This window comes from Pteropus medius, unplaced genomic scaffold (assembly GCF_902729225.1).
Source record: "Pteropus medius unplaced genomic scaffold, Ma_sr-lr_union100, whole genome shotgun sequence".
Lineage (NCBI taxonomy): Eukaryota > Metazoa > Chordata > Mammalia > Chiroptera > Pteropodidae > Pteropus > Pteropus medius.
The window spans coordinates 17,766,949-17,787,564 of NW_024346667.1; the positions used below are offsets into that span (position 1 = coordinate 17,766,949).

General features: G+C 33.5%; 1 protein-coding gene and 1 pseudogene across 1 annotated transcript in view; one reads left to right on the plus strand and one right to left on the minus strand.

Annotated features, from left to right (window-relative positions):
• LOC120613388 (annexin A10) overlaps positions 1–20,616 on the minus strand; it is a 60,240-nt gene that overhangs the window by 2,817 nt on the left and 36,807 nt on the right. Inside the window, exons 4-11 of the mRNA XM_039876134.1 lie at positions 15,719–15,832; positions 13,973–14,063; positions 12,892–12,971; positions 6,739–6,792; positions 6,549–6,642; positions 5,789–5,884; positions 3,629–3,687; positions 1,420–1,542 (exon numbers count right to left, since the gene is read on the minus strand). Of these exons, the coding sequence (XP_039732068.1) occupies positions 1,420–1,542; positions 3,629–3,687; positions 5,789–5,884; positions 6,549–6,642; positions 6,739–6,792; positions 12,892–12,971; positions 13,973–14,063; positions 15,719–15,832 (711 nt within the window). The remainder of the gene's footprint in view (positions 1–1,419; positions 1,543–3,628; positions 3,688–5,788; positions 5,885–6,548; positions 6,643–6,738; positions 6,793–12,891; positions 12,972–13,972; positions 14,064–15,718; positions 15,833–20,616) is intronic.
• LOC120613540 (uncharacterized) lies at positions 14,542–14,660 on the plus strand (annotated as a pseudogene).

The following is a 20,616-nucleotide window of genomic DNA, read 5'->3' on the forward strand; positions in this document are numbered from 1 at the left end:
GTAGGTTATGTACTTTCTAACTTATACAATAAAAATATTTCTTTAAGTGGTAAAGCATATTAATGTTTACATATTTTTTTAAAAAGACAGAAAGCACCTATAACAAATTTTATTACTGTTTATTTGTGATAGAGTATTGAAGTAATTTTTATCTTCTTTTTATGATCTTCCATAGTTTCTAAGTTTTTTAAAAATAATGATAGTAATAAATAAATGAATTCTAAAAACTTTCTTTGTTAAAACTCAACTATCATATGAATGTTCTCTTATACAAAGCCATGTAATTATAATTTATTGCTTTAAATCCACATAGTAAAGTTACATTAATATGTTAATGTTAATAGATTTTTAGGTGGCTGTGATTATTTGCAGTAAATGTATTAGAATTAATTTATTCATTTAGAAAATGAGTAATGACACACATTGCTCAATGAGAAATGTTTATCATCACCAAAAGTTTAGGGTTCTGAAGGTGGATGTAAGGAGAGTTTTATCAAAGACACAGAAATAAAATTTATCTTAACTGGTCCATCAACTCTTCCTCTAGAAGCTACTTCAACTATGCATGAGCTTATGAGGTATTATGGTTTTTGTGGTCTCTTGGTCTTTGGGTTATTGAGTTGCTTCTGGATCACTCTTTCAATGAACTAAAAAGCTATTTATACAATTGAAAATTTCATTGGAAAACAATGTGAGCAAGGTAACAGCATAGGTATGTGAGAAAAAGAAGATATATTTTCAGGCCCCCATGCTTGGTTAAATGCTCTGCTGGTGCCATCTTGAAATTCTTTATAATTTTCTTGTAAAAGGGATCAAACATTTTATAGGTGGTTCTATATAATCTGATGTCTTTGCTAGGTTTTATCAAACTCCGGGGTAAAGTTTAGATGTGTCAGAATAATGAAACGGGCTTGTTTACTTCTGAATCACTGTTCTTTGCCCTTCAAGGGCTAAAGGGATATATAGAATTTTACATAACTATCAAAGTTGCTGCAAATTACCATTTATGGGATTTGACTGTCTGCCCTGCCATCCATGACAATATGAGAGACAGCCACACTGATCTAAGACACCTCTTCACAATTAATGTGGTCTTCTTACAAAATGTATTTTTTTCAATGCTGATTCTACTTTAGAATCTAGCTTGTAAAGCACAATTACACAAGTAGAGGATGAATGTTTGACGTTACTATGTCAATGATTTTTGCTTAAAACACATGAAGAGGAGTAAGTTCTGTCACTGACGTGAGGGTGTTTCCTCAGCGCCACTGATGCTCTAAAGGTTGTGTGAAGTAGATCATCCCCTTCAGAACATTTAATATTTAGATTCTAACATGAAGTTATTTAAATTAAATTTCTTATTTCAGTTTCAAAAAGGAAAAGCTATGGGTCAAAATAAATCATGTGTGGGAGACTTACTCTGATATCATGAAATAGGGATTTTCCATATCTCTCTTTGTATCGTTTCCTTATGGTCATCAGGTCTATTTCACTTCTGGCAATTAGGATCCTGATTAAGGTTTTGTTATGGAAACCAAAGTCCTAAAAGGTACAGAAAGAGGGAAAGGAGCATGAGAAAACAGTACCTTCCAGTCGATCTGTTTAAAACAGACTCATCTCCTTTTCTACCTAGCAATTTGCTCTAGTCCTGTATCCCTCAAACACTGGCCTCACCATCTGGGGAGGGCCTGTCAGATTCTCAGAGTCACCTCTGTCTTCCTTTCTCTCACTGTGTAGTACAATGAAGTATTCTACCTATTTTACTTCTTAAATACTCTGTAACCTCTATTTCCAGTGTCACTGTCTTGATGCTGGCCCTTATCGTTTCACCTTGATTCTGCCATTAGTTGCTCCTTTTCCATAAAAAGTCTTAGTGGTGGGGGCAGGGAAGGGGAATAGGAAGGGATTCTGAACTCTATTACATGAATGTTGATATGTCTTAGACAACAATTACATTTTTGTCTTATTGTCTGTTTATTATTAAAAAATTATAAAAATAAAAATTCCAGGTACTTGAAATATTTGCTGATTTAAACTCAAATATTGAAAAATACAAAAACAATTTCTGTGTACTAGCTGCAGAAAGAACACTGCTTTATGAATAAATTTTAAATTGTTTTTTCAAATGGAATAATAGTGACATCCGGTGGCCAATAAGCATAAACCATTTGATGTCTGAACATTTTAGATGCAGACCCACTACCAAACTTCTCATTATTTGAGGTGATTAAAATGAACAATCTACCCAAGTTTCCATATTTAAGTTGCATATCATTCGCTGAGAGCCCACTGGACAAAACACAGAGGTTTTCTTTGATTAGGAGTGGTGACCAAGATTTTACATTTAATGGCCTCATATACCAAAAGTTTGATTACTCGAATATACAATCCTCCTCTTTACCTGTAAACCAGTTGTGAGTACACACACCTTCTTTTTGCATTGCAACACACACATCAGGGATACAGCTTTTACTTATTAATAGAATAACTAGACCGTTCGCGGCATGACGAATCAGAGTAACTGTTGTGACCTTTTTCCTGCGGCCACTCACGAGGGGAGCTTTATTCCGCTTGGGAGAAGGAAACGGCTGAAGGCAGCCAATAGCACTGCCCAACACACTGTTTTAGATAATTTTCTAATCAAATCAACTTTTCCTGCTTGGAAAAAGAATAAAAGGGAAATGGAAGACAGTGACCATTGATCTTCCTCCTGTGTACTGAGGATGCATAGGTTCTTGAATATAAATAAAAAATATTCTTTACACAGATATATAATAGAAATATTTTTGATGGTTGCATACTATTACAGTATGCTGGCTACTTTACAATGTTTGTAAAAAATTCCTTAAGAATAAAACACTCAATTAAAATTTCTGTACTAGTGAATTATTTTTAATAGTTTTCAGTGAGTTTTCAAGGCTCTGACATATGTATAATGATTTGTATCATACCTCTTTTTTTTCTAAATATATTTCATGTACATTACAGATAAGGTGCAAATTGTCTTAGGCATTTAAGTGTTTGTTTCTCTAAAAATGAATGTAACAAAGGATGTAAGATAGACATTCACACTAAACTATAAAAAACATTCTGACCTGATTACAAATTTAGCTTTAGAGTTTATTGTTGTCTAGCTATCTTTTTAAAAGTATTATTTTAAAAATAACACTTTATATTTAAAAATAGCCACTGACATTTTTTGTTTTAAAACTTCAGGAACATTGAAATTTCTTACTGAGAGTTTGTACTGTTTTGACATTTTCTGCTTGATGGCATATGTTCTGTACTTGCATAGGTATGAGGTGAGAGTATTTGGCAAGATACAAAAGAATTTGGATTTACTAATTTCTTCAGTTGCTAAGAAATGCTAAAGCACATGGGGGAGATAGGCCCCAAGGAATCATACTTCTTAGGTACCTCAGTTTGGTACAGAAAACAGAGCATTATTTTTATGTGATGAGTCTCATCTTGGTGTATACTATTTGAGCGTATTTTCTGTTAAATGAATGTATTTGCATACGAGTACAAAAATGAAAATCAACATTTAAATAATGGAAGCAAAGCTAGCTCTTTGAGAGGGTAGACATGATTTCTGGAGAAATTTTTAGTATTTATGGGCCATACTTACATGGATTGCACTATGTAGTCTATAAGCAAAATAGGCTGGCTTGTCTCGAACACAGAGAACTGGAAAAAATCATAGAGAAAAGAAGAATGAGAGTGATAATATATATTTTCTTTAAAATTTGAGAAGGAAAATGCTTTTTTTTTCTGTTATAATCCTAGAAGAGTGATACTTTGTGAGTTCTATATGAGATCCCTCATTGTACATTGTATTAAAATTTCAACATTTAGAATAGAGGTAAGACCATAAAAATAAAAAGCAACAATATTATAATGGTTCATTCAGATTTTTATTAATCTCTACCTTTTGTTACTCTCTTAGTTCCTTCATATAGCCTAATGAAGAAAAATGTATCCTTCTTATCTTAAAATTAAATACGAGCTTCGTAAGACCCAGGTTATCACCACTATTATAGATTTTTATTATTGTAGGATTCAATGTGATATGGTCCCGTGAAAATGGTTCATCTTTCCAAACACTATTTTTCATCTTTTGTAGACTCACGAGTAAATCTGAGGTCTCTTAAGGAGAAATTGTATGAATCATAACAGGTCTGTCCCAGTGTTATAAGTCATCTATTAAAACTACTACATTAGAACAGCTTAGGGCCTAGTCAATAGTTGTCCTTGATGAAAGTCAGTTGATTATAGACATTTAATAGTGTTTATTTAAATAAGTAAATTAATGAATGAATGAATAATGTATGCAAAGCTATAATTCTAAGCAAAAATAAAATCATCATAATAGTGTTTTCTCTATAGTTCAAGTGATTATTTTAGATCGTGAGACCACCCCTTCATCTTTTACTTTATAACTGTGGACCCTGTAAGCACTCCTGAGTTGCTGCTAGAATATAAATGTCTCATGTAAAAGGACAGGGACTTTTGTTGTTGCTTTTGTTATTGTTGTTGTTTTACTGTCCCATCTGCAGTACCTAAATCAATAACCAGAATAGTAAATACTCAATGTTTAATGAATGAATAAACAAATCAGTTCAATTGTTTTCTGGGATTTCTGATGTTCACTATCTCCTCTCTCATGCCCACTGCTTTGTTTGTGGCAGTGGTCTGTAGAGGAAAGAGAGCAGCCTTGAGATTCAGTTGACAGGGGTGCTAGTCATAACTTTGTTGCTAATTAGCTGATAGACTTTGGAGTAGTCACTGAACCTCTATGGTCTTGTTTTGATGTGATGTATAAGTATTAAAGTATTTTGAGAATTTGCCAAAATATTTGTACCTTATTTCAGAATAAATACACAGGTATTCATATTTTATATGATTTTTTAGGAATATCAAAGAACCAACCAAATCCTTTTTTTTAAATGAAATCCTAGCTTAAAACTCTTTTAGAAAATAAACTATAAAAATTCTGTTATCTCTGAGCTCCCACTCCCATGTAGGTTTGTGCCATTCTAGGAATGGAAAAGTCACGAAATTCATTTGTTCAACAAATAAGTGATTATTTGATGTGTGCCTATTACGGGGACATTTCACAATGACCCCTCATTTGCACTCCCTGCGATGTGTGCTGTCAAGTCAGAGCACAGCACAAGGTAAAGCATGGATAGTTCAATAGTAGTTTTTATGAATAGCTCCTACTGTTTTCCCATTTATAGAGGAATATGAAAGTATACCTCTCTCACAAAAGCCTGCAGAAATCACTACTAAATTAACAACTCTGTAAATCTTTTTTTTATAGAAATCACTACTAAAGTAACAACTCGGTAAATCTTTTTTAAACCTAAAGGCAAATTTATTAGAGAAAGTGACAAAACCTCTTTTCCTCATAGAGAAAAGGAATCTATATCACTAGCATTTATCTGCTCTTTAACAAAGGAATGGAAGTCAGTACATATAAAATAAATTTTAAGGCATGAGATCCCAGTTACCCGAGAGAGAGCATCTGAGAACCTGATGTTTTCTAGTAAGCAAGTCGAACCAGCTATGAGGAAAGCATGTTAGTTCACTGAAGTTATCAGGTTGCCAGGTTAGTGCGTTGGATCAGTAGCTGATGTACTTTTCTTCAGTTGAGTTAACATCCTTTCTAAGTAATTAAACTCAGTGGAAGCGATTCAATCAAGAGCTTACCCATGCATCTTTAGAGCCAGTCAGCATTCGTTGTGCACTAAAAGGTCAGGTGTACACCAAATAAACCATTACTTACCTATTGCAACTAGCAGCTCTTGAAAGTATCCATCATAACAGTCATTAATGGCATCTACTATGTCTTGCCCAGAAACGTTTTGGAATTCCTGGAAAACTTTAACAAATTGATATAATTCGATGGAAATTTTGTAAATATTATAAATTTAAAATACAAATATTGATTACATTGTTGTACACGGTGAAGGTAAATAAAGTATAAGGGTGGGGTTGGGTTGAAGTAGATTATCTTTAAATTTTTTATAGACTTTTGTGTGTTTTACATAAGTATAAAAAAATTAAATAAGAGGAACAGAAAGATGTAGCAGTTGGAGACAGTCAAAGTACAGATTAATATGAGTGCACCTCTAAGACCAACAAGGCAGTTTCCCATCATCCATGATGTCGGTAATAATGATCTCACCCCATTATGGACTGATCAAGCTATGTTCTCTGTATTCTTTTCAAAGCAACATATAACATGCCTAATTGGAAATAGCTAATATAGTTGAGTAAATTCTCCATCAAAAACAGGGATAGTTTTAAAAGGTTCAATATTTCAAGATTACATAATTCAGTTATTAGAGAAAATAAAATTATAGGGAAACTTTATTTCTTAGTAACGTCATTAGATGAGACATGTCTGTACAAACATAATTCAAAATTAGTACCTTTGAGATAACGAGCTTTCCTCTATGTAACATTCCTCCCAGCCCTATAAGTGCTTGCTTTTTATTATATAATTAGTTAATTATCCAAAAAGAAACCTGATTAATAATTACCCAGCCACAGCTGTTGATAACTCTTGTTGCATAGGATCATTTGTAGCATGGTTTTGTGTTCCCCTGTCTTTCGCTGACAGGCTTCCCACAGGACCTAAAACGTCATACACACAGGCATTAGCGCCACAACTGCTCTAGACCAATTTAACCAAGGTTCTTTAGAGTCATTTTGAGAGCTGGTTCTAGTTACCATTGCGTCCTGAGCAGCCATAGCAGGGTCTGTATATCCCTCCTCTCTGGTTCCCTGTAAAATAAGCACAGGTTTCCCTTTGTAACAGGTTTCCCTTTGTAACTGGTCTTAATTGACAAAAATCTGTGAACCACCAAACACACTGATAATTCCTAAGAGAGTTCGAACATTATTTAGAGTTGGATATTCCATTTATTGAATACTTTATAAAATATATTTTTAATGTGAGTTTATTTATTTATTTATCTATCTATCTATCTATTTATTTATTTATTTAGTAGCAGTGGTAATATTTCAAAGATGTTGAAATGTTCTTTGCTTTTCCAAATCCCTGTAAAGTATCTTTTCCACTATCCAAAAAAAAAAAAAATCTACCACCTGGCTGCGGGTGGTAGATCGTCTCTCCCAGTAGCCAAGAACTACGAGGTGGACCACGTTGCCTGCAACTGTGAGAGAGACACAGCTAGACCTTAGGGGTATTCTTCAGCTCTAGTGAGAGCAAAGGGGAGGCTAAACCATCACGAAAGTTTACTTGGCTCTGACCAAATAGAAACAGAAAAAAGAATTATAAATTCACCAGCCATATGGCTGACAACTAACACTGAGAAATGCTCACATCCTAGACATCTATGCCTTATATGCCACATGTCCAGAGTTGCCTAGAACTGCCATTTCATAGCCAAGGTAAGCAAGGATGAAGAAAATATCTTCATGGTCTGAGGACACTATCCTCTCTTGTTGCCAAGACATCTCATACACCACACATACACACACCTCTCCACCAAGTGCCCTTTTAGAGAGTAAAAGGGAGAAGGCCAGAAATCTGACAGTTGAGTTAATGCAATAAACATATAAATGAGATTGACCCTATACTCTCATATTGACTGTTCCACATATTATATAGATTAAATTTGCCATATTAGATTAAATATTAGGGTTTTTTTCCTTTTCCTTGCTAAACAAAAGCTGGAGGCATATGAGAAATATCAGTTTAATCATAGAGAAATAAACTATATTTTCTTGCGAGTAAATCTGTAGCCCTGAAAAATTGAATGTTAATCATAACACAGAAGTTGTGTATCATCTAAAGGTGGAGAGATAAGGAGAAATTGATTTAAGCCTATCAGACGCATTTATTTTGCTTCATTTCATTTCCTTAAAATATTAGGTGACTAAGAATGCGCACATGCAATTCTTGTTTTTAAAATCTGTGTACTTATATATATGTGTGTGTGTGTGTGTGTACTTTATACATGTATAAGCAAGGAATAGAAGACCACGTTTAGAGTGAACATAATTTTATTGAGTGGTAGAATTATGGGTGGTATTTGATTTTCAAATTATGGAAGTGTTGAGGTGCAGGGACCTTAGTGGTTGTATAGTTTTGCTCCTTGAAGATTAAAAATAAATAGGCTTACAGATATTAAGTAATTACTCTAACTCTGATTGTTAGAAAAAGATGATTATTTGATAGTGCTATTTGTCTCTGATATTTGGTTACTGTATGCTTAGCCAAAAGAACTCATTATTTTCCAACAATCTCCTGTAGTCACTCTTTTACAGTTTTAATTTACATAAAGCATCAAATTACTAAAAGCGATTAATATGCTATAATTTCTATGGACATGTGCCATTTATTTAATTACACAAACTTATCATAGTAATTCTTAGTCTTCACCTTATTTGACTTACAGGTAGGATTCAAAGCAATCGATCACTCTCTCCTCCTCGCTATACCTTCATCACTGGGCTTCCATCCTGCACTCTCTTTTTCTTTCTTTCTATTTCATTGATTAGTTCTTCTCAATCTTGTGCATTGGTTCCCCTTTTTACTTTTGTATCTCTTAATATTGGGAAGTTGTAGAACTCAATTTTTGATTCTGTTCCTGTCTGTATCTACAATCCTTCCCTTGTTTAAAGCCACACATGTGGCTTTAAATCATTCACATTTTCTTAGTGATTTCCAAACAAACTATATAGCTAAGTATATACGTACCCTTGCAAAGTTTGTAAGAAGTATTTAAGAATTTTTTGTAGTTCTATGTATCTGAAAATTTTTTTGAAAGATAAGATTTTGGACTTGAAATGGTGCCCATCTGTTTACTTCTTTGTGCAGTTAATTGCCAAGTGCACTTAAAGCAGACTGGTAAGTTAAAAGAATGTGAATAAGTAAGTTTGTGATTTAGCTTTTTCAACCAAGGCAGAGTCATCCTGATTTTGTTATAAAAATAGCTTAAGATAGCTTCAAAGTATGTGTACTTGATGTACATGTCAGAGAAATGGGATAAATGAGTATAGAATTTGCAAAATAAAAATGCGAAAGAAAGAAATTAAGGCGGTTAAAATCTAGCTGAAAACATTTGGAGCAGGTAATTTGACTACGGGTGACCCCTGAAGGCCGTTGGCAATAACATCCCCAGAGGCCTCACTGTCCTAGGAGAATCCTGATAGCAAAGTCGAGGAGTAAGCATCCAGCTGAGTAGTTTCTATTCTCTCTCTCTGTGAAAACGTTTATCAACTCCAGTGTGATTTGCACATATTGATTAATTAATCTCTAAGTGACTAATTTTTTACTATTCGACAGATAATTAGATCTCTTGTAAATCTAGTTTAATAAAAGCACACAGGAAATGTTGTGAGCCAGTGTAATGATTGGCATTAGTTTTTGAGAAGAATGTGTTCTGGCTGAGTTGTTTCCTTATTAGAAATAGCCCTGTAGGAAAATACTTTATAGATTAAATGAAAGATCGTCTCTCCCAGAAAATATGACAGTAATTTTCAACACTTTCCATTTCATGAATAGCTGCAGTCTCCAGTGCTCCAATTCCCTCAATCTATTAATTCACAAAAAGAGATGTGTCTTAATATCCGTGATGTGAAAAAGATGAAAGCCATGGACAGTCTATTCTTTGATTCTGAAAGTGACCATGCAGAGGGAGGTAGAGAATGTAATTAAGACAACTGGAGAACTTTAGAATATTTGTATTGGGAGGGCATTGAGAAAAAAAATGGGTTCACATACCTTAATTATAGAGTAAATCTCTAATCTGAACCACAAGAAGTTTAAATGATAAATTCAAGGACATAACACTGACTTATAACATAGCCAAGAAAAATAGATATATAAATATATACCTCGTTGTATTACAGAGACTCTATCTATCTATCTATCTATCTATCTATCTATCTATCTATCTATCTATCTATCTATCATCTATTTATCACCTATCTATCTATAAATCTAGATCGATGGTAGATGACAGGTGATAGATTAATAATAGACAGACAGGGACAGAGAGAATAATAATCCCAGTGAGAGGATGGAAGAGATTTGGTTACCCTGCAGCACTCCTCAGTTGTCTAGTTGGAACTCCTCAGCTCTCAATTTCACATCCCTTTAGGAAGGAATTCTATTTCTTTTTAGTAAAATATTTAGACAGATTCTCTCTAAAGTGGTGTATACCACAGTGGAGAGAAGTGATGAACTTTGTCAATTTCCTGATTCACTTTATATCTTTTTCTAATCTTCTAAATTTACTGATCTAAATCTTAAATCAGGAGTTTTAAACTGAAGAGTCATTTGTGTAGAAGTCAGGAGTCAATGGGGAATCTTCAAAATATTTAAAAGTTTAAGATAATTTATACATTTTACTAAGAAGTATGAATTACATAGTATTTTTGATTTTCAAAAAGACTATTAAGGGAGATTATACTTAGATACAGCCTTTCAAAAGTTTTTTACTTCCATTTTCTATTATGAGTGAAGTAATTTATACGGAATATGTATTATTTTAAATACATAAGTTGTGTTTTAAATTTTAAGGGAAATGTAGTGTGAAATTTTGTATAATCTTTAAGTAACCCTTATTAACTTTTCTTGGCTTCTGATAAAATCTAGGTTTCTATTTACCCTCATTTTTGATATTCTATGTTGAAAGGAAAATTTTACTACATTGGAAAGCTATTTTAAAGTTAAACACACACAAACACTCAAAGTTTGACCTCTACAAATTTAATTTAAGAAGTTATACTTTATCCTGTTAAGTCATAATACAGATTAGGTAAAACCTAGTGATAAAATCAATTGTTGCGTGTTATTTAAAAATATGTGTATCTATACAGATGATACTATTAATATGAACACTCACACTTACATACTCTTCAATAATAAAGCATTATTGTTTAATTTCAGAAAAAAAAGGAACTGCAATTATGAACATGGTTGATTGTCCTATTACACCAGGAGAAAACATTGTTCATTGATTTTTCCCCCTTATGATTTATTTTCTCTTATGTTTAATTTTCAGAAGCGTTTTTTTTTGGTTTTTTTTGTTTTTTTTTTTTACCTGAAATACAAGAATGCTTGCTTTATGAAAATACACTGTGATCTTGATTCTTAGATGTTAGTTACTTTTAGGTGGTTTATAGCTCAACCTTTAAAAAGATACTCGGATTCTAAGAGGTTGTTTGTGTATCGGTCATTGAGGTTTTATCAAATAGAAGTAGAACTGCAATGGAATCAAACAAGGATGGAGGTAGGAACAATTAAACTGGACAGTGGAAGGACGGCATCATTAGGTGTTTTCATATTAGCCCTCTCATTCAGTAAATGTGTAATGTTGGGCAAGCCATTGAACCTCTCTGGGCTTCAGTTTCTCCATCTCTCCAAGGAAGGCATAGAGAAAGCTAGGCTCCCTGGGAAGCTGACTGCGATGCAGATCAGCAGGCATCTTGTTTATTATGGAATGTGCTTGAGATCAACATCCGTGTGAGGGAGAGAAGCAGATTTGGCAGAAGGAGAAGAAGCTGAATTGATGGAATGCAAAGTAGTCCTAATGAAACACTTTTTTTCTCCTACTAGATGACATTTTTATGTAATAATTAAAATCGATTTCTACTTGGGTATTAAGAAAATAAAAACTTGTTTGATAATAGAATGCAGTTCGTAGATTTACAATGGGACTGTTAGCTTTCCTCCTCTATTCGGAGCAATACGTACGTCAACATAAATTTCTAACTAGAAACTATTGTTTTAATTTATATTATATAGCATCATTAATTCATAATTAAAAAATAATGACCCTTCTAAATTGAGAGGATGTTTTAATTAAAATTAATCATGACATTTACATTAGAAAATATTCAATTAATAGGCTGAGATTATTTTTAAATATTAATAATTTTTATTAAAATTTTTTTCTTATAATGACTTTAACATCTTACAAATTAAAATAAGCATATTTCTACAATTTACACAGAATCTCAAGTTGGACTGTAAGAAACCAAACTATCTATTCTCAGGTTGTTATTTTTTTGCTAGCCACGTTAGCGGCACTAATGTAATAGTTGGAATGATAAACCGATGTTATAACCCTAGAGATTAGAATCCTCAGAATAGGACTTAATTAATTGAGACTGGTGATATGAGCAATTTATGAACTATGCAGCCAAATCATGCAAATCCAAATCAAACCAAATCAAAACCAAACACAATAAAGCAAATTCTTGATTTTGTTTTTAAAATTTGGAATATTTAATTGAAAAGTCAGTGGATTTGCTTGGTACTCTGACACTTTTTTCAATTGAACCATTTGTAGGACTCCAATCAGCACAAATTACCACTCTGTCAATGTAGGGCAGTTAACACTTGGCTTCTTCAGTAGTGCTTTCTTTTGAATTTCTTTATTCCTAATTCTACACTGACAATGACTGGGGTGCGTGCACGCGCATGCACGCACACACACACACACAGAATTAAAATCCATATTTCCTGGCAAGAGATGTAATTGTTAGTTTGTGTTCCAATCTGGCTAATATATTTATCCATTCTTTTATGAAATCATACAAAATATATGTAGAGTATGACGTTTTTAATCACGTTAAAAACATTAAAGGAAATCACATCTCCTGTATTTGATTGGACATGTAAATCTTCTCCAGATGAGGAAGATAGCAAAAAAGAAATGGTATATTATTCATATTTGTTTGTCTCTATACCTAACTCATGTTTCTATTATACTGCCTTGAATTTAGCTAATATCCAGTAAGTGTTATTTTATAGAATTTACTGTTAAAGTGGAGTAAACGAGTTTTCTGTCCTGGTTTTTGAAAATGAAACATATCTATTGTAGGTGGGAATTTGGTGTTTCATACCTGGACCAAGTTAATGAGAGTATCTCTGAAGTGTCCTGAGGTCTCTGAGTAAATGTCCTCCTGAAGGTTACTGCTGTATTCTAAATAAGAAAACATCCATGTTAAAGGTATGATGTATTACAGAACCACATATCAATGTGCTTTGAATAAGTAATGCTACTTCTCCAACTGCGAGTGGAAAATACAGGAAATATAATCAATCTGTTGACATTTCTTTGTCTTTTACTACCTTGTACTCAGATAAAGCCAATAAACAGTTCACCATAGAAATCTGACACCTAAGAGAAACATAGGCATGAGTCTATTTTCTTTAAAAAAAATAATTATCTTCATTCCAAATTATCTTCATTCCAAGTCATTCCACATTTTATAATTCTCCAAATTCAGAATTATGCGTTCTATTTCCATAGACTGCTGCTCATCCCAGAGCTTCTCCCAAGAGCTTTGTCTCATTTTAATATTTTAAGTGAAGGTTCTTACTTCATTCCCTTTGGGAAAGTCTTGTTTTTGTTCAAATGCAATATAGCTGACTATCGGAACATTTTCTTGACATTCAATATCTCATTGTACATGATGGAATGGAACGTAAGGCATTATACCTTTTGAAAATGAAAATAGTTAGCCTTTCCACTTTTAAAATGTGTAACAATCTGATTTGAGGTATATTACGAAATTTATGTGACCTGAAGTCGTTACCTATATTTGTAGAACCTGATGATTGATTATTGCACTTTGCTTTATTTTGTCTACATTCTTGCTCTCTCCTGGGTAAGAGGTATAATGCTCCCCGAACCCTTGGGCTGAACACTTGCCTATAATAATGTAAAAGTTCACCTCATAGAAACTTGTAATTATTTTCTCAGAAAATTTGCTTAATTAATTGCCTACGAAATTGTTTCATTTTTTTAGTCTAATCACCAGTTTTCTTAATGAGTTAATTGGTATTGAGTAAGTGATATTTCAAATATGAGTATCTTAGAAAATTCTTTAAAATACATAAATTGGATTTTTTTGTGTGTTATTTGAAAAATATGAAGTATATGTGTGTATAAAATATATGTATATATGTATATTTCCTTACGTAAATAGTAGGCTTCTTGCATCTGGAAAATTTCTCCTTTTGTTCTTGAAGCTAATATGTCAATGAGACAGTTCTCTTCAGTGCCTGCTCCCTGGAGAGAGAGAAATAGAGAAATATAAGGGTATTTGTACAGGGAATAATAGTGCACCTTATGTAGTATAAATGTATACAGCTTTCCTGAAATTCTGACAGGTGGCAGAGGCAAAACGAATTGTATTTGGAATCAAGATAGTCCCAGTTCAGTGCTGGTGTTCCTATTTATCAGCTGTTTGATCCTGAGAAAGATATTATTACCTGAAACTGTTCTTTCATTTCGATTAAAACAGTGTAGGCATTTCTAAATAATGTGGAAAAAAGATGTTTAAACAATGCTTATGAAAATGATTTTTTTTTTTCCTGCTAGGATATCAGTTCTGTGGAAAGCTGAAACCTGGCTCCTAAATTCCCAGTAATATTTCGGGGAATTCATCCTGCCTCTCTTTAGATGTGAAATTTGTACCATTTGCCTAAATATTTGCACTGGGTACTTTCTAGAGTCTGTTACAGTGATTTTAAAGACAACACATCTTGTCTACAGCCATGCCACTCTGAACAAGCCTGATCCTGTCTGATCTTGGAAGCTAAGCAGGGTCAGGCCTGGTTAGTACTTGGATGGGAGACCACATATGAAGACCAGGTGCTGTAGGCATAAAAATAAAATATAAGGGATTGTAAACTGACAAAGTCCTCGCAATCTGTGAGGTCAACCAAGGGTTACCTTGCCTAAAAAATAAAGACAACACATCTTTTTCTGGAACGCTTCAATAATCCTTACCATTCTATGAGATATTTTATAAAATATTACAATTTCATCTAAACAGTAACCTATAACTTCTCACAGATTTTAGTTGCATAATTTTGCAAGAGGTTGGAATTGACATATGCAACTTAAAAAAAGAGCGATTAGTTGAAACTCATGTGAATTCTATACTATGCCTATACTGATCTGCAAATATATGATGATCGAAATGCAGGTTCCCTAATTTTTTTTCTCCTTTCCTCTTTCATGTCACACATCGTGGTAATTCGGTCATTGGCAGGCATCGTATTGGGAGGATTTCAACAGTTCTGCAGATGTTTAATAACAACATTTGAAAAGATGTAAAAGGCTTTTGTCCCGCATCCCTAGCCAACAAAATTTCTAACAAATCTGTAGTCAAATTATTTCATAGAAATGACTTTCCTGTGAGGAAGAATGGTTCTAATTCTTCAGAAGTAAAATTTTGATACATTTGAGCAATACTTTTTGTAAAGGACAGATTTAAGATCACAAAAATATCCAAATAAAAATGTCATTTGTATTTTGTCTGACTCATTATTCTATTTTTACTTAATGAGTTCAATTTTTATAAATAATTTAAAGAGGTTCACAACTAACATTTTCCCTTAATATGTGAATATATACTGAGGAGAGATAAATCTGAATAGACCCTGAAGCTTATTTACTTTTTCCTCTTGGTAGCTTAGCTGGGCCAGTGAGTCTGAGTTTGTATAAGAAAACTGGGCTACTCCCAGCCTCTGGGCTCCAGAGCCCCCTCTTCCTAAGAGGGTCACTTGTCCTGGCCACGGCATCTCTGTTGTTTCATCTTTGCTCAGATATACCCTCCTCCTTCCTGATCACAGGTAGCAACATCACAGGACAGTTACTTCTCTGCCAAAATATTGGCCTGTACCGGTTACAGGTATATTTTTGCATCAGACCACTACCTTCATGGCATGCCAGAGTTCGTGAGCATCATAAGATGGTGGTGGGTACATGAGGCCAACCATAACATCTTTGAAGTGATCTGAGAGCTTCTCCTTCAGGTCACCGATCAGGTCCTATGAAGGAAAAAGTCAATACTTTTATTACCAATTTTACAAGAGAAATGGAATAATTGCAGAAAGCTTTCTAGTGAAATGTCTTTTTCTGTCATTTCACATAATAACGAGTTTGGTTTTGATTCACACATATATAGATGGATCACATGAGATGATGGACTTGAGGGTTTGAAAATGACTGAGGTAACCACATCTTTCCATGAGATGTTATATCATCTATATGGACACTCTATCAGATGAGTATGGAACAATATTCTTTCTCTAATCTCAACCCCAATCCTTTTTTGACTTCATTATAAAAATAAATGTTATAACCTAAAAACATTTAGTTAGAAGTTCTTAGTTTTCTTTTGTAGAATTAATGAAACAGTCCTTAAAAAATATGCATTTTATTTTATTTTATTTTATTTTATTTTATTTTATTTTATTTTATTTTATTTTATTTTATTTATTTATTTTATGGCAGTCTTTCTTAGCAGGAGTTTCTTGGTTATACTATTGCCAAAAATCTTGTGCAAATGATCTAAGTAATCATAGTACTTTCTTCAAATAATCATGTTAATACATTTATTTAAATATTGAAAGTTAAACACTTATAGAGAAAAACAAGCATGCTGAACTTTTGTCTTTGGAAGACAGATATAAAAGTATGAAATTGATAATAATATTATTCTAACTTATTTTATGTGTGTAGAGTGGATATTTAAAAATATTTATGTTAAATTTATCTTTTGTAGAGTTACAAAGGTATCTGAAAGATGTTCAAAATTTATCATTTCTTGCTAAAATGTATAGAGTATATTCAGTTATTCAGTTTTACTTTACAAGACACAATATTTTAGATCTGAGGTGGTTCAATAATAGAATTCAACTGAAGGATCCTAGTAAGGTATAATAAGCTTTAATAGAATAAAAACAAAATAGTTATAATTTTTATTTTGATTAGTAGAATCTGACTGCACCTTTCCTATATTGGGATTTTCTCTTTCAGCAAATAAAAGCATTTATCCACATGGTGGTAATTGGTAATACAGAGAATCTATTGAATTTTTGCTAGGGTCAATGCAATTCACTTAATGAGCAGTTATGTCCAGAGTTATGTCAGGTACTTGGAATATAAAAATGAAGCGTAAAAATCTCTTCTTTTATGGAGCTTATGTTCTGTTTAATTCCCTCATTATTTGCCATTGACTTTTTCTAATTCCTTTGCTAAATAGTTATTAAGGTGCTATTATGAGCCAGGTACTCTTCTAGGTACTGAGGCTATAGCAATAAATGAAACAGATATGAATATAGGAGCTTGTAGAGTTTATATTCTCATGTACACAGAAGCTCAATGAATGGTTTTTGAATGACAGGTTGCAGTTACTCAACAGGTTATTTGTTTAATACTGTTTCTCAGACATGGTGGTAAGTGTGGGAGAAATACAACACAGCTGTTTTTAAGATCCACATTTTACAAACTCAGAGATAACATAAGTAAAAACGTGAGCTAATATAGGTTCTAAGGCTTTCAATATCATTTTTTCAAATTTTAAGATCCTAAAGTAGGGGTTAAGTTCAAGAGGGTTAAAATAATTCAGATAAGAGATTAAAACGGATTTATAGGATTAGGGAAGTGTAACATATTTGGGCAAGAAAGAAAAAGCAGCATTGTGACAGAAGATGGAGAAGCCATTCGTGATGGTTCATTTTATGGGTCCACGTGATTAGGCTAGGTACTCAGCTATTGGTCAAACACTATTCTAGATGTTTCCGTAAGGTGTTTTTAGATGAGATTAACATTTAAATCAGTAGATTTTGTGAATAAAGCAGATTATCCTCCATAATGTGGGTGGGCCTCATTCAGTCAGTGGAAGCTCTTAATAGAAACAGACTGACCTCTCCCCAGGAGGGCAGAATTCTGCCTGCAGACCACCTTTGGAGCTGCAATTGGGTCTGTCTCCAGCCTGCCCAAACCACACAGATTTTGAGATTGCCAGTCTGTACAACACCCTGAACTAATGGTTTAAAAATCTTAGACACTCACACTCTCTCTCTCTTCTCTCTTTCTCTCTCTCTCTCTCTCCCCCAGCCTCCTCTCTCACACCACACACACACACATACACACACACACACACTTAAAATAGATATAGATAGATATGAAGAAAATAGAGGAGGAAATATTGAGTTTGTTTGTTTGTTTTTTTGTTGTGTGGAGGGGCCGGGAGAGGACGCGCTAGGACGCGCTGAGTGCCAGGAGCGTCTCAGAGAACAGTGGAATCAGGCCTGGCCTGCAGCGCAGGTGAGGCAACTCACTCTTCCCGGTGAATGCTGAATCTTGCGGGACTAAAGGACTGCAGGTGATTCCTGTTATGAGAAACACTTGGGTGCCTAGTGCGGCGGCCCATTGTCTCAGGTTCATCCGTAAGGAGTCTTATTCACTCCATCTATCAAGCAAGTATGTACAGATACCTGTATGTATTCTGTTGTTTCTGCTTCTGTGGAAAACCCTGACTTGTACGCCATTCAAGATGGTAAGTCAGTGGGTAAAAGAGCAGTGTAGGGTCAGGGGTAATCCTGTGTCTGTGTGTTTGCATTTGTGGTGTGAGTAAATCACTCTGAAGAGACTGAAAGACCCACTTGGGGAGAAGATTGATATTAAGTTAGACTTACAGCGCAGAACTGTGTGATGATTGTGGACCTTTGCTCCTGTGGGAACTCGGGAACCAGGGCGGTGTTTGCTGACAAAGGAACTCTAAGCCTATGTTCCATTAATTCACCAAATAATTATGGCTTCTTGAAATGATTCTCTCAATATGCATCATCAAGAGATAGGGACCTTAATTAATATTAGCTATTTTAACTTTAATGTCTACCCCTTTTAAATTTTCCAAATGTGACATCTCTTATATAAGAAAAGACTTGTGCCCTTAAAATTATTTTCTTAAATAATTTCCAGTTTGTTATTTTGTTGTTTTAAAATCTATGATATAAAACATTTCTTAATGGATTCACCCAAGTAAAATTTTTTGAAAAAGCTATTTAAAGGGAATGAAATGTCTTCAATTTAGTAGTTTTTAGCATTTTTTCATACTAATATACCTTAGAAAAATTATACAACCCACATTAACATTTGTGCCCTAAAGTAATGATTCCTTAACAGGACTGGGGATGAGGGCCATGTGGAAATTCTAGGAGAGAGGAAGAGTTTGTAAAGTTATTTATATGAGTTTAATATAATATCCTTTTTGGAGGTGGGATGCTTGTTCTTTTATTCCAAGTGAACATCACCGAAATGGAAAAAACAGTACATACACACTTAAAGTAAATAGTATTATTATTAAAGGCCAAAAACGAAGGCTCTTATGGGCAGTGAACTAAGACTCAGAGAATTATAGAAATTCATAAAAAATAATATCAATAAAATGAGAGTTTACGGAAATTGTTGACATGAGTTAAGCCTTCAAAGAAGAGGTAGGATTTAATTAGGTAAAGGCATAGGCAATATCGATGAGAATATTTAAGGATAGAGAAGGCGCTGGTCCGGGTAGAGTAGAATGTGCATATGAAAGGGATAAGCTAGCTCTAAATAAACTGAATTGATTTGAAACCTAAATATTTTAAAAGAGACTTTGGATGTCAAGTACTCCCTTCTAGTTCAGAGAGGAAAGGCCCTAATAATGGAAATTCGAACAGGTCCCCACTAATATTATTTGTTAACTATCTGTTGGACAGAATTCAGAGGATTAGAATAACTGTAATAATTCATTACATCAACCTTATGAATTAGGAACTAGAATTATCACACTATATAGATGAGAAAACTGTGGCACATAGAGTTTAAGTGGCAAGTTCCATATAATTCAACAAGTAAGTGATGGAGCCCGGATTTTAAATTAACCGTTTTGACTTTATAGTCTTCTTTATATTATCATGTAGGGCATAGAAAGCCACTAGTTATATATTAGAAAGGTAATGAACATAACATATAGGTGGTGAATGTAGCATTTATGGACATTCAAATTTAATGGCAGTACTTTGAAGGTTTAAATGCAAATAGATCAATAACAGTACTTGGCAGTTGATAGAAAGGTAAAAACGTTAGAATTATCATCTCTTCTATGAGGCTTCCTTCAGTTCTAAGTGAAGTTGATTATTTCTTTACCAGCACTGCTCTATCTTCACATTCGTTACACTAGATTTTAATGACTGTATTATTCACATTTATTTCCCCCCAAAGTCTATCGGGACTTAAACTTTCTCATAAATTTTTATAAATTCATCATTTAGCTCTAGTACAATGCTGAATATACAAAATTTTCAGAATATGAAGTATATATAATATATAATTAAATGTAGAAACAAGTGAAAGAATAAATGAATGAGCAAATGTGGAAAGAGAAAACCCCTTTTTCACTGACATTTAAAAGATAAAAGAAATGTTCAATCTGAAGATTAATTGGGCATTGCAAACGTCTTTTATTTAATCTTTAGTCATATTTCTTTGATCACTGTTCCTCCCAAATATTTATAGCATCTTTATTTACTTCGTATACAAATACTGAATATCTCTGTATGTATTCCACTGTAGACTGAGATTAACAATGCCACTAGATGGTGCTAGTATATCTTTGTAACTGGTGTGTTTGTGTGTGTGTGTGTGTGTGTGTGAGCGAGCGTGTGTGCGCGCGTGTGTGCACCCGCGCATGGCTGTAGTAAACTGATTTTATAAAAGATTTCAATGAAATTATATAATTTAAGTGAAAGAAACAGTATCAGATATCATCTAAAGCCATTAGAGT